Source organism: Phasianus colchicus, chromosome 4 (genome assembly GCF_987193195.1).
Source record: "Phasianus colchicus chromosome 4, bPhaCol1.hap1.1, whole genome shotgun sequence".
In the NCBI taxonomy this organism is placed as follows: Eukaryota; Metazoa; Chordata; class Aves; order Galliformes; family Phasianidae; genus Phasianus; species Phasianus colchicus.
Genome location: NC_143439.1, coordinates 64,609,499 through 64,624,394, shown reverse-complemented (window position 1 = coordinate 64,624,394; position 14,896 = coordinate 64,609,499). Strand labels below are relative to the sequence as shown.

Genomic DNA, 14,896 nt, shown 5'->3' with positions numbered 1-14,896 from the left:
AAAATGTCAAATAAATAGATCTTTTCCAGGAAGAGGACTTAATTGGTTTTCACCGTCAGTCATTAGGAAATCGTGGTCAACATGCTGTAAAACGTTCAGCTAAACAGCCAGTCTGCAGTTGGACTCTATGACTTTTTTTTATAGGCTGTTGTTGAGTTTTCAGAGCCTGTCTTCAGGCAAATGATAAGGCAGGATTCTTGGCTGCTGTCACTAGAATCCCAGTGGATAGGAGTTACCTTAAAATCTTTTCTGGGTGATCCCTTCAGGAGCAAGAGAAATGAATTCTTAGCTCTTTGGAAGGGTTCCATAGCTGCTGTTACTCTTTAGCCCTCGGTAAAGGGTTATGTTTAGCTATGCCTTGAAAATTTGTTTGTTCTCAGCAGCTCACAATGTGCAGCAGTAATTGTTACTTTGGAATTTCAAATCATTCATTCTTAATGTCTCATAAGAATAGTACTTTAAAGAACCACTTGTATGTTACGTAGCAGCAGAAGCATACAGAGTGTACTTGTTTCAGAGGAGACTAGAAGCTATGGGCTGTCTTAGAGTGAATGCAAAATCAATTGCAGAAAGCTGACGTATTTGTTCAAGGCTTTCCTCTGTACCAGGCTTCTTGTTGTTGTGTACAGAAGTGGTCAAATTAAGTGTGCTTTCTGCATCAAGCTGTTGTCTCAATACATTTTTTGTGTCTCAGGTGGAAAAAGTGTTTTTACATTCACATCTATTCATAAACACGAGTGAAAGAATCCAAATCAAACATGAAGTAGTATCTTGATGTGATGACAAAAATGATAATTAAAAATAGCTGTAACAAGTCAGTTGAAGAACCTTCTAATTCAGCATCTGAGCTTGGAGGGCAAGGGTCAGCAGAGGGTGCAGTAGAGGGGCAAAGCATGGAGCAATGTACTCAGCCCCTGGCAATTTGTGACTCAGGTTTCTAGAGCTCACGGTGATGACTTTGTACTTAGTAGCTGTAGATGACTGAATTCATGCAGTAAAACTGCTCCTTTTTGAGTCAGTGCAAACTTGTTACATACATGACATTCTGTAATGGAGATAGATGTGTATGATGTGAGGGGTTGGTTCTTTTTGCTGTGTCTCTTGATGCTTTCATCTCCACCGTCTTTTTTTTGGAGAAATATCAGCCAGAGCAGCATAAGACATTCAAGGTACAGTTGTCTTGTGGATGTATACAGTGGCATGATGTGTCTCTATATTGTTGCCTATATTATAAATAGTGTTTTATATAAAATATATTAATATTAAAAAATATAATGGCATTTTGTTGTTTCTTGGCTGCTTCTGAGCCACTTGTCACAGAAGTACCTAAAAATCCTTGAGCCAGGTCTTCCACATGTCTAGAAATACTCCAATAAATTTGTGATTCTTAAACTTCAGATCAGATATATGTTTCTTCCTCTGCACCCCACACCTCACCCTCTGGGTCTGACGTAGGATAATGAAAACACCCACACTTGTGTTTTAGTAATCATTACGGAGCCAGCTTGAACAAGATGGTTTTGATCCCCAGAGCTTGCTTTCTGCTCAGAACCCAGTGATAGCGACCCTGAGCAACGAGAATGTACTGCTTCTAAGCCTGGACTAATAGTGCAGAGGCTAGCTGTGAAGCAGTGCTGTCATATTACAGTTTTTCAGTGAAATGTGAACCAAAGAGGTGCGTTTTGAGGGAGGAATTGGGTTGTTTTCAGAAATTACCCATTGCTTGCAAGAATAGTTGTGAATCCTGAACTTGCTGAACCCTTTTTCCTTAATCACCTTCCTGCAGCCCAGCAGACTGCTCCACAATAATGTGAGCACTGAAAATGTGGGGCTCAGCTTTAAATTTTCCTGTCAATCACATATATGCATCTCTGAGCTACCAGCTATGTGGAGGTTGGAACAACCCTAAAGAGCTGACCAGACAAAAGGAATCTAACTGATTCAAAGAGTGTTACCAAATGCTGCATTGTTTTATATTTGTCATTGGTTTTTGTGTTCCAGGATTTGGTTTTATTTATTCTGTTCTTTGGGTGTTTGTGTGGATATGGTAGAGCAGGCACAGTTCTTCTGGAACAACTAACTTCCCATTCCATCTCAACAATGAATGGTGTGCGATAACACAACTGAAATTAATGACATTTTTCATTTGTTTGCTTTGACTAGACTTATTTTCAGTCATTGCACTAGTACTGTCACTCAGTAGTGATGCTGTCACTCAACACTCAACGTGAACACTGTCATCTCAACATCTTGTCCTCATGCTGCACTGGCTGTTAGTTATAATGACAAGCAATTTGGTTGTTTTCATTGCTTTTCTGTCCAAGATAAGTGAAGCCTTTCTGTTGCTTTACTCAGTTTTCTGCTTAACCAAAATAATGCATGTCTAACTTTTGCATTTAGCTGAGAGTTATATCTCTAGTTTAGAGCTACGCTACTTGGATGGATTTACAGACAGATTTTTGGGAAATGTTAGTGGTATGTACCAGATGTCATTTCTGGCCCTTAAAGCTTCCTTTTGTCAGGAAAGAAAGATGCTTTGTAGTAACTGCTAAAGAAAGTAACAAAAGCAAAACATTTTGATCTGTCTTGGAGTAGTGGTTCAGCCTTCTTCACGAATTTCCTTTGGGAACAGATTTCAGATAGGGCACGTGGACTTCAGGAACTCAGGAGTTCTTTGTTCACAGACACTAATTGTCAGTTTGCCTATTACCACTGTTTAGTTTTCATTTTATTTTGAGTAAATAGACCCAATTTAGCTAACATTTCTGTGACTGCTTTTTGTGAGAGCACTTAAAGGAATTGTTTTATTGAGCATCATAAAATGGACAGCCACTAAAAATGTAATTTGTCAATAGTAAGGAATAAATTCCTTTTTCACATAAAGAGCTCATAAACATACTCTGGTTTAGAAATCTAGCACAGGAGGGAAAACTGGATCTTGTACAGACCATTGCTGAGCAAGCCCAGCTACCTTTACGTGATGAATCTGTGGCCTCGAGGCACCTAATGATAGAAAAGCTACATTTTTCTTTTTTTAAAGGAGGGAGGAAGTAGATAAATAACTGTAAATTAGAATGTATGCTGAGGATGCTTGCAACAAACTAAAATAATTTGGGATCTTAATCTTATGGAAATGATAGCACTTTGAGTTTGTGCTTTACTATGTTTTACTGCAATGACCAACTTATTTATATGGGATTGGGGTATTCCTGATTGGTTTTTTCAGCACATCTTTATTGCTGAAAATAAGAAATGTTTCTGAAATATGTTTCATCATTGCCAAATCAAGGTTATGTTTGTGTTTTTTTCCCCACTTGTCACTGAGCTGATTAACCCACTGATACTCTTGTGTTTAATCTTTACAACTGGAGGACCTGCTAGCTGCATGTAGCAACACAATGGAAATTACTTACCTGGAAACCTCTCTGGCCTGCTTTTATGTGCAGTGTTCAGTTTAAAGGCCTACTTTCAAAATCTAAGTAGTATCTGGACTCTGCCATGGATGCCCTTTACACCAAATCAGCATTTGTTTTCCTTAAACCTAAACTGTTTCTTTCAGAAGTGTTCTTACGACAAGGAAGTGTAGAGACAAGTATCTGTCTCCACTAGAAGACAATGTTTGGGAGGTCTGGGATTTGGTGGTGTTATCTGGGCTTGGGTTTTTCCACTAAGAGCATTAGGATTCTGAACTTTTACCTGTGCTACCTTGGATCTTTGTGCGCAACCAAGAGCATATCTGTTTAACAAAGTGCTTTGGGAAATCTCTTACTTACTAACCCTATAAGGGTGTTAGAAGAGTGCTAAGAATGGGGGCCCTCATACAGGTTCTAATCTGGAACGTGTGAAAACACTGTGCAAGCAGGTAACAACATGTGGATGTATCGTTCTGAAAACGTGCATGTGTGCTGAGATGATTTAGGTTTGTTTCTGTTATGCTGTGTGAAACTTTAAGGGGAATTCTTCAGAAAGAACTCTTTCCTATTCTAAACTTCCTCCTGGCTCTGTCACGGTGCTTTTCCAGACTTCTATAGCATCTCATACCCACACTGTCTTATGTACTGAGATACCACAGTTAAACCTTTTGAGGATGGGCAAATGTTGGAAAAGTTGAGTGAAGGCAGAAATCTTTTTATAATACTTGCTATAAGAGAAAGTTTCATTTGTTCTGATCACGCCGTATCCAATTTAAATACTGATTTTTTGGAACATGGAACCTTTCAGCAGTAAGCCAGTAGCTTGTGATTTAAGAGGTCATCTAAATGTAAATGTAGAAATTCAGTAAAGCTGCTGAATGAAGCTGCTCTCCACATTTGCAGAAGGATTGAGGGTTGGGAAGTGTTCCAGAACTTCTGTCTTACTGGGTCTATCTGTGAATGATTGAATCTGTTTCTTTTCAACTCTATACTATGAAAAAAAGATAGCGTCCTAGTTAGTGAAATGCCATGTGAAGATTATTTCTAAACTGCTTGCTCATATAGTGTTTGTGTAAGGGAAGATTGCTGACTTGGATAGACAGATTTGTTTTTAACTGTAAAAGCATCTAGAAAACATGTCATCGGCTTAGAACTTGATAATGAGGGAAGTAAAGCCAGAAAAAATAATTGAAATGTCATTGATTTGAAATACAAATTTGATATTTTATTTTAAAATCCATAATCTAAATTATGAATCCCCATCTAAACTTTTTTTTTGTTTTCTGCTTTCTTTCATCTCAGAAGGGAGGATCCTGTATGGTGTCATGAGCTGCTCTAGATGAGTTTGTGGAAAGAAACGGAGGAAAGAAAGCTACTGTCATTAAACTTGTATTTGGTTTTTGAAGAGCCTCAGCCACCCCAGCAAAGTTTTTAGGGGATTTACAAGTAGAGCAGAGATGTTTGTTTTTTTTTTTCTATTCTTTTTTGGTTTTCCTATTTGATAGCTTCAGCATATGGTCACATAGAATGAAAAAAAAAAACAACTGTGGTTGTGCTGGAAAGAATCAAATGTAGTATCTTCAGAGGTAATTCCTCACAGTGTCATGATCTTGACATCCCCTTTTTTCAGGTGCTTAGTAACAGCAGAAAAGAGAACTTAAAGGTAGTTGTTGTAAAAACTGAATATGGATGTTTTTAGTAAAGTATCTGTATTGGTATAAAACAGTTAGAAATCTGAAAAGCTAATAAGGGAAGCCCCGATATAGTTTGTTCATTTAGTTTTGATATGAGCTTTTTATGTCCACTTCCCCTGCAGTCTGTACCTCACTACGTGACGTGATGCATATTTTGCAGAAGTACAGATGTTTGGAGCAAGGCACAAGTTTGCACACATGGGTGCAATGGTCTTTTGAGAACTGCAGTCTTTGGATACTCTATAGTGTCCTTTTCTGTTGTACTGAAGATGAAACACAAAATTTCAACAGTTCATTGCTTCTTTCTTCGTGTTTCTTCATCATTCTCCGTTTTCTAGCAATAATTAAGCTTTTTCAAAAAAACCATCACTAAGGTAGTTATTTCTTTGAAGATACTGTTTTTAATATAATCATTTAGAATAAATATTGGCCTCACTTCAGAATGATTCTTGGGTTCTTAACCTTTTCATTTGAAGCAATAGTATATATTGAAGGATTTGCACTGATTTTAATCAAGCTTAGGTTCTGATTTTTGGTTTTGAAGTGACTTAATGAGATTTTTTGCATTTAATGAGAGTGAGAAGCCACTTCTGTATCCTGAATGATAGAACACAACTCATTAGGAGCGTAGCTGCATCCTTCCATTCTGTTGTCTGAAGGTTGAAGAGTGATTTGCCCTTTGTCAAATTAGAGTCTTGAATTTTTCAGGAAGCAAGAGCTTTCCTAAGAAGCTAATTGGGATGGTTAGTTCTCAAGGAAGATAAGCTTGGAATCTTTGTCTTTTTATAAGGAGTGTCTTTGTCTGTTTGTTAAAATTGAACCTAGTCATTGATCAATCTAGGTGATAAAACATGAGTCTTTTCTGCTTTGTTCTGCCCTTTTTCTTCAGACAAGTTCCCATCTTTCCTGAACCTCTCAAAGGAATGGAGTTCTATAGCCACCTCCCTAGTTCACTATCTTTCCTGCTAGAGAGGCAAGAGAAGACAAAACATCTCATTTTTATTTTTATTACAGAAATCCAGGCTAAAAAATACACTGTATTTCATCCACTAATACTCACTAATAGAAGGCAGGACTGGAAAAATACGTGGTCTTGGTCAATGAGCACTATTTCATATTGAAGAAAAAAGTTAGATTGTGTTTCTGTGTTCTAATTTTGATTTGAAGTACATATCAACTGCATTTATTCTGTTTTGGAACCTTGATTATTTTGTCCTAGATCCTTTGTAATGCTAGCAAATTTTTATTCCAGAGTGCAAGTGGACCTCCAGCAGTCTGTTTGTATAGCATGGCCTAGGAGAAGTTCTTGGTGCAGGATTACAAACTGATATTACTTTCATACAAATTGAATTGAAAGTGAAAACAGGAGGGAAGATGCCTGCAAGTTGTTCAGTATGTGCTTCCCTGTTATGTTACAGAATACAATGTGTACTGCCTTCATCTGTCTTAAGTGTTCTCTTTTCTGCTGATACATTCTCCACCTCTTCTGGACTGTGTTCTTTGTCTGATCCCCTGGTGACAATGTACAGTTAGATGAAGTTGACAGTTTCTGTAGCTTCCAAAGTTAGTTCAGTGAAATACTGAACTAACCGAATTAACATTTCGCTTAATTCACGATAAATTTGAGGGATTAATTCCTTTTATGTGCATGCACATATACACTAAATAGATCATTGCTATTTTATTAATATCTACTATTATATTAATATCTTTATTCTTTACCACTGATAATTTCAGAACAGATAACTTAGCTCAATCTGACATCACCTAGTAAGCCTTGTAGGTGTTTTTTAAAAGAGTCCTTTGCCAGCTTAAAACTGATCATAGTACTTTTATAACAAAGTCTACAAACAAATGTGAAAGCTCTGCATTCAGTACAGTAACGACGTTGTTCTTGAATGCATCATGCTTTGTAGTTGCTTTAAAATAATTTTAAACTTTGAAATTACCCATCACACACAATATGTTCTTGTCTCCTCATATTCGTCGTCAGACCAGAATTAAATAAAAACTGGATGAATTCTTTTGATGGGTTGTAGACAAAGTTAATTAAATGCAAATGTTTTCTATGACCAAGCCATCACATTTCACTTCTTTGGTCTGGTAGAATGCTAACAGAATTGTCAGGAATTCCTGTCAATCTGCCTGTCACTCATCACTTAAGAAAGTGCTGAGAGAAATGGCAAACAAATCTTGGAAATGTTAAGAGAAGAGGAAAGACATGTTAAATATTCTTTTCTACTTTGGTATATCTCAGCCTATTGCAGTTGCTGGCTTGGATGAATTTTTAAGAATGCTGGTATTCTTCAAGGCATAATTTCTTGCAGAAAAACTCAGTTATGGTAATTGAATTACTCTGTTCCACACTCCACAGTCCCCCAGACAAAATAAACTTGAAATCTGTCTAGCTGCCTTTCAGAGCAAGGCTTTCATTAGGTTCAAATCCAGAAAGCCAGAGATTTCTGTTGAAACCAATGGCTGCAATGCTAAGGAATGTAGAGCCTGTCAAATGGCCTGTGTGTTCAGCACTGGGACTGCAGGGTGTCCTCAGACATCACCTGCTCACCTGGGCTTCAGCCATCCTATTTATGTAACTTCTCTGCAATTCAGTGTTTGAAAAAGGAAAAAAAGCCGCTGAAATTATTGGCAGAAGTAGAAAAGGTAGAAGCTCCTGAACTGTTTCTGCCTTCCTGTTGGGTGCAATTGGCTTGAAGTTTGGGGGGAGGTGACTGCAAAGGTATCTATCTCAGAAGCTGCAGAGCTTGCTTATAATTGACGTGGGAGAAGTAGGAGAAATTCTGAAACTAAACGTGTTTGCTTCTGTCAGAAGGACAGGAGAAGGTAGTAGGACAGGGCAGAACAGCAGACCTGACTTACTTTAGCAATTACAGTAAGCTCAGAGTGATCTATGCTCTTCTGCAGCATGGAAAGTCTTACAGAATACAGACCTACCATTTGTGGGTAGGTTATCTCATCAGAAATCTGAAATGTTTTAATGAAGTCTGTATCTTTTCCACTTCAGGCACGAATTGAGGGAAAAGTATTTTAAAGTAGTTTGACTCATTTGAGCTTCCCTCACTTTACAGTTGTGTTCTTAAACAAGGAGTTTTTCATCTTATTTTTGCCTGTTTAAGTATCATCACAGGAAGAACTGATCTACTGTTGAAGCAGTATGAATTACTCATCACAGACCACCACAGGAATGATTCCAGCCCTACTTCTCCATGTTCTACAGATGCACAGTAATTGCTGTGTTATTAACTGCGTATTGTTAGGGATACTCAATTATTGCTTAAAAAAATTGTCCTAACAGCAATTCCTGTTTTTCTCCAGGGGAAAAATACTGCTAGCCACATTGCTTATTTCTGTACAGTGAATACAAGTGTCTCCTGAAGAAGCTCCAGCCCAATTCATACAATAACACAGATTTGTGTAGAGATGCTCTCTTCCCATCTCAGCAGTAATCTAAAAACAAACAACAACCTGGAAGCTGGAGTAAAATCTATGTATGTGACTGCCTGCTAGTGTCTATCATTTCTTGATGATTTTTAAGTAACTTTAATACTTAAATTTCTATTGCTATGCTGGCAGCGTGCAAAAATACTATACAGAAGAAATATTAAGGAGACTGTTAGTGTCAGAGGGCTGCTTGTTTCAGAAATACGTGCCAGGCATTTCACTTCACCATTTATAGTTGAGATACTTATGAAATGAATCAGAGTAACTGCAAGAATGAGGAAATCAAAAGAAATCAGGCTGATGTGGGTAAGGAAGATGGATAAGAATGAGCTCACGACAGTACAGTCTATAGATTTTTAAATAACCTCATAAAAGACCTCCTCAAAAAAATTATGCTTGTAGAATTCTGTGCTGCATTTTGCCATCCTTTGAAGTATGTTCATTTTATCAATAAAAGAAAGCATAAATACAGAAAGTATTACATAGATCAGCCTTGCAGTTTTTATCAGAGGGCTGTCGTTTTCCCAGTTTTTTTAATCATCATCCATCAAAGAAGTTAAAATTCATGACACGCCTGTGGATGTGTTGAAATGCAATATTCACCCCTGTAGTGCCATCCCTTTTAGATTACGCAGCATTAAGAAGCACTGCTTGAGCCTTTTCATTATTCCAGCCAGATCCCTCTCAGATTGTAGTCATAAATCTTTTCAGCTTAGTTGCACTTTCTGAAAAATACTGGGGCTTGTAAATTAAAAATGAGATTGAGAATCCAGAATAACTTTCACATTTTCAATTAGTTCGATATTTCTGAAAATATTTTCATCCCATCTATTTTGTTTAAATGTTAAAGTTGGTTTTTGTATCTTAAGATTAACATTTTTCTGGATCTGTTCTTAACATATGTGTTTCTTAATTCATAGCTTTTAAGCTTAACTTTTTATGTCATGTTTAACTGCTAGAAGGAGCATTTAGTTTTTCACATCTGCTTGGAATCTTTTAGGTCTTTTGAGAGTGCTGGACTTGAGGCAAGCTCAGCAGCAGGGGTTTTCTGACAGTCTTGCAGATTCCTTAGAGAGCCAAAAACCTTGAGACATGGGAACACAGCTCTTGCTGCAGGCACATGAACCGAGTCTAAATTCGTCAGAAAAGCTGAATCACTGGATGAGTAACTGCTCCTAACAATCAGATGACATAGTATCATGTGTGTTTACCAGGAGAAGCTTTAAAAGCTTTGAGGAGAGGAGTTTCTCAATTCAATGAGCTTTAAGTTTGTTTTTTAGCAGGATATACTTCTGTGTTTGAGTATTAAAAATCCTCAGTGCTATTGCAGTGTGTCAACGATCTGTTGTTTGGTTTTGGAAAATAACATTAGTTTTAATAGTGTTCTCTGGATTTAAGTCTATTTATAAGATAACCTTGTCTGTTTTGATTCAATATGATGTTTCAAATACTCCATGTTTCCACATTGTTGATTTTCAGGTTCTTAACAGTATTTCCTCTTTCCTTTTGCCACTTGTATTAATTAAAACAGAATTTTATTCCAACTCTAACATTAAATCCACTGAAAGCCTGAAGCTCTGTTCTACCTTCTGTTTGTTGAGCTGGTACTAGAGAAGATGAATAATATAATGCATTACACATAAATACAGAATAACAGGAAAGCAAAATAAGTAATTATTTTTACAGATACCTGCAATGAGAAATGTTCTGTGCTTTCTCACATCCAGTGTTGAAGTTTACCTAGATAAGGGCATTTGTTATTTACATTAAATAGAACAAATGAAGATAAAAAGAATGATACTAACTTCATAGAATGTGACATAGTTTTATTTTCTGAGTAAGTGAATTGGTAAATTTAATTATAAATAATAAAAAATATGTACCTGCCAGTGGGAAACATAAAACTCCCTTGTACTATTTACATCTACCCATTGAAATGAAAAGAGATTTGTGATAGTTTTCCAGCAACTGAACTACCGTTAGAGCATGAACACTCACAAACTTCTGCTACTAACACTGGAATGGAAAAAGAAGACATTGCAAAAGGGTGTGAGGGTGTAGAGTTTGTGTCATGCTTTCCTTACAATGTAGAAAGAGAGCTAAAAAATGCAAAATTGGGGTTCTTTTTTTTCTTGACTGGTTATGCATGCTGTTTCTGTATTGACATATAGGCATTTCAATCTATTCTAGATTCTAGTCCAGAACAGATTTTTTGCTTATATAGCACTTAACTTGATTGATAATGTTCAGTAAAAACTGAGATTGACTCTTCTGCATCTTCAGTTGGTTCTCAGTGAATGTGTTTGACATTAAAGCAAGCCTTCCTGATAGTCTCTCAGCAGTTACTCAGAACGATAAAGGCAGGCCACAGCTTACATGCTAATATTTCAAACTAAAAAGAAAAACAAATGGAACTGGGATTTTTTTGCTGTGAAAGAAGAAAAAACATGACTTAGTTTTTGTTATGTGTGAAATATAATTATTGTTTGCTAGCAAATGCTATAACCTTTTATTTTAGTGTGCATTTCTTATTTTTTTCATTATCACTATGATTTTACATTTTACTTGAATGTTTAAACAGAATACAAATGTTAGTTTCTTGTTTATTTTTGTGTGATGTTTAGTAATTCTAGAGTATATCTGAAGGAGAAATTATGATAATATTTTTCCCTTTTTTTCTTTTTTAAGGCTCCTGCTAAGAGAGATTCAACACAAAGTACCATCAAAGATGACAAAGTCCATCTGTTGAAGTATAATATAGGAGATTTAGTATGGTCAAAAGTATCAGGTTTTCCTTGGTGGCCATGTATGGTTTCTGCTGATCCTATTCTTCATTCCTACACTAAACTAAAAGGTATGTCCCTGATGCTACAAACATCTGGATTGCTTTCAAAATGTAAACATTATTTTGGGCAAGTTCTGTTCATTTTATCTGTTCGTTTGCATCAGTAACTGAACCAGTTCATCACTGTCAAGAGGGATGTTAAAATCATGCAAGCACTATTTTTGAGCATACAGCAGCCTGAGTTTGTTTTTTCTACTGTACTGGTGTTTTGTTTTTTGTGTTTTTTTAATTTGAACATTATCCAAAAGAGATCAAAGTTTTGATCTGTGAAACTGGTTGAAGTCCTATTAAAAAACTACCCGATGATACATGCTTTCCATTGTTTTTATGGAGATGTTCGGAGCAGTGATATGGGCTGAATATTTTATTGAAAACTCATGGGAGTTAAATAATCCCAATGATTATGATTTACTAAAAGCAATCTCTAATTCATCTTAATTTTCTTTGGTTCCTGGGATCAATAGTTATCTGCAGACAACATTAGTTGATTATACTAAACACAGGCACTAGTGAGTGAAATTCTTATGTAGGAATCTCTACCCATTTATTCATCATCTCATTTGTAGTTTCTTACTCAGTTCTTATACCTTAAACTGTAAAGGCTTATCTGTGCTGGATGTAGAATGATAAAGTAATAAAGGTTAGAAAGGATCCCTGGGAGTTGTATGGTCTCTAAGCTAGACCAGGGTACATAGTGCCTACTCCAGCACAATGTTTGATGTCTTCAAAGATGGAGACTGTACAACCTTTTATATTAGTACCACGTTAATCCAGAATCTGTCTCATTCTTCTGCATATCCTTTCTGCTAAGTTGTTGAAGACAGCAGTAAGATCTCTTCAAATGTCAGTGGGTTTGATGTGGTTGGTTTTCTTTTGTTTGGTTGTTGTTATTTTTTTGAGGCTTAAGAAGTGAAAGCTCTCTGAACATCTTACTGTACTCCAGCTTCTTGGTGCCCCCTGTCTTCATTGTTCTGGGGAACCCAAAACCAGGTAGAGCATTTCAGAGGTCTCATGGGGGCTAAATAGAAGGCAATAAGCATATCTGACAGGCTTTATTCTTGCTAATGCAAGTACCTGGCCTTCTTCACTACAAGGTTGCACTGTTGTTTCAAGTTTAATTTGATATCTACAAGGGCCCCACACCTTTTTTTGCAGTCTAGGTGGACAGCATCCATCTGGTTACTATTATATCAGGTTATCCAATCTCAGGTGCAGGACTTTGTATATGACGCAGTTGAATTTAATGAGGTTCCTATCACCCTGTTTCTCCAGTGTTCTAAGTTCTTCTGCACAGCAATATTGTATTGACTAGAATCACCCCCCAGTTTGATAAAGGTATGCTCTGCTCTTGTCCAGATTATTGTTACGATGTCAATCAATATCTGCCTTTGTATAGATGGATTCAGCTAGTAAAGGCCACAGGTTGGACTCTGTGTCTCTCTTCACAACACTGTAAAACTCAGTGGCTAAGCCTGTTTTCTCTCTCTCTTTCATAATCATCTCTCATGTAGTGTTTTAAGAACACTATGGAAACCATTTTAGTTGTCAAGTTAAACAACACTGCCCTTCCTTTATCCCCTCATAAGAAATAAACAGATTAGGCATGATTTGTCCTTGGTGAATCTTTGGCTGTTCCCAGGCATCTTCTTTTCCTTCAAGTGCTTGGGCATCTCTTCAAAGAGGATTTGCTCTATTATCTTGTAGGCATTAAATTATTTGGCTGAGCTGGTAGTTCTCCAGATTGTTATTTTTCTTGAAGATAGGTGTGATGTTTGCAATGTTTGTCTTTTTCCAGTCATGAGGGATATCCCTAGTGTGGCCTTTCAAAAATTACAGAGATCAACTTTGAATTGCTTTGGCTAACACCTTCAGCTCCTTCTAAAGCATTCCATCTGGTTCCATAATTTAATATATGTCCAATTTGTTTACGTGCTTCCTTAGTATTCTCGGTGGTGCTTCTTTGTTATAGTCCTGGTCATTAGACTAAGGGATCTGCAGGCTTGGGGTAGGCATTACCAAATTAAAAAGAAAAAAAAATGGAGGGAAAGAAGACATAGAGTGTTCCAACCTATTCCGTGTTCTCTCATACTTAAAACTATGAACATTCCTTAGGCTTTCATTTGCTACTGTTGCATTTACAGAAAGTGTTTTTGCAGGCACATTGTGTCCCTCACTAGGTTTAGCTCCTTTTGAACACTGTAAAGTATTTTTACTATGTTTATTTCAAGTTTTACTGAAAGCTTGAAAAACCTGCTAATGGAAATCCAAAGAAGTTGGAGATTTAGGGGAAAAGCAAGTTAATAGGAATATCAAGCCAAAGTAGGAGCACATAACCTTGTTTTTTTCTTTATGCTCCTAAATATTTTGATATATTTTATTAGGTCAAGAAAAGGTATCAGTTTCCTTTGCGAGGAACAGAGTAAGACATTTACTTGTTACTACAAAACTTTTAAGTATGTATTTCCAGGGTTTAGGGGTTTTTTTGTATGTACGTGAAAAAGAAGGGAAGAGCGGGGTTTTTTTAGTTGGGGAGAAAAAGACTCCTCCTTCACCATTCAGTTGTTATCAGGGGTTGAAAACAAACTATACATGTAAAATTTGTATTAGAGTTACAAATTTCTAATGTAGAGAGACTGTAAACATGTAGGATTGGAAATGAGTGATCTTGATGCTTTGTGGGTGTGGTCTGAAAAATCCTGCTCAGTAGGAGTAAGTGGATTTTTACAGTGGTAGAAGACCAACCTGGAAAATGAGTGAAAAGCTGTGTTACTGCAGAGAAAAATCTGAGTGTCATAATAGCCCCATATAGTTTGTTAGCTGTAGGACCAAAATTATACTGTCATAAATAATACTGTTCATAAAATACATGAAATAGATCCTTTCCTTTTTCAGCGGTTGCACCATGTTCATTTCATCCAATTTGAGCCATTTACTTCAAGAGATGTGGACCAAATACAGAAGGTACTAAGGGAACATAAACAGCAATGTAGTGTGAGAACTGAAACTGAAGGAACTGGAGTTGTTTAAGCTGACTAGGAAAACTCATTAACTGCTCTTAAATAACATGCAAAGGAGAAAAAGCATAAATGCTTCTTGCTCTGGAAAGAGGCAAGCTTAGTAACAAAAAATATTTAGACTACATGTGAAAATCAACTTGGAAGTGTAAAAGACAGTGAAGTGTTGGAATGAATTGCTAGGAGAGACTGCATGATCTTATTCACAGTAGGTTTTTAAAACAAAAGAGGATCTCTAGAATTGTAGGTAGACTCCATGTTGATAGTAAACTAAGTGGCTTCTTGGGATCCCTTTCAAACATTCATGCAATTGCTAAAGTGGCTATTATAGATTCTTTAATAATATAACCTTAGACAAATTTTTCATGTAGCAGTCTTTCAGAGTTTTGATCAGGTAGCCTCTGTGATTTTAGTCTTTTGACTCTTTGATCTATTATGACATAGAAGAGCTGGATTTTGAGAGAAACAAAG

The 14,896-nt window shown here is 36.6% G+C and overlaps 1 protein-coding gene across 9 annotated transcripts in view; it reads left to right on the top strand.

The window, feature by feature from the left end:
• The window catches only part of NSD2 (nuclear receptor binding SET domain protein 2), a 76,214-nt gene that overhangs the window by 17,976 nt on the left and 43,342 nt on the right, over window positions 1-14,896 (top strand). For all 9 annotated transcript variants that reach the window (XM_090139773.1, XM_090139775.1, XM_090139772.1 and 6 more), the window contains one exon: window positions 11,255-11,420. In XM_090139773.1, the coding sequence (XP_089995899.1) occupies window positions 11,255-11,420 (166 nt within the window). The remainder of the gene's footprint in view (window positions 1-11,254; window positions 11,421-14,896) is intronic.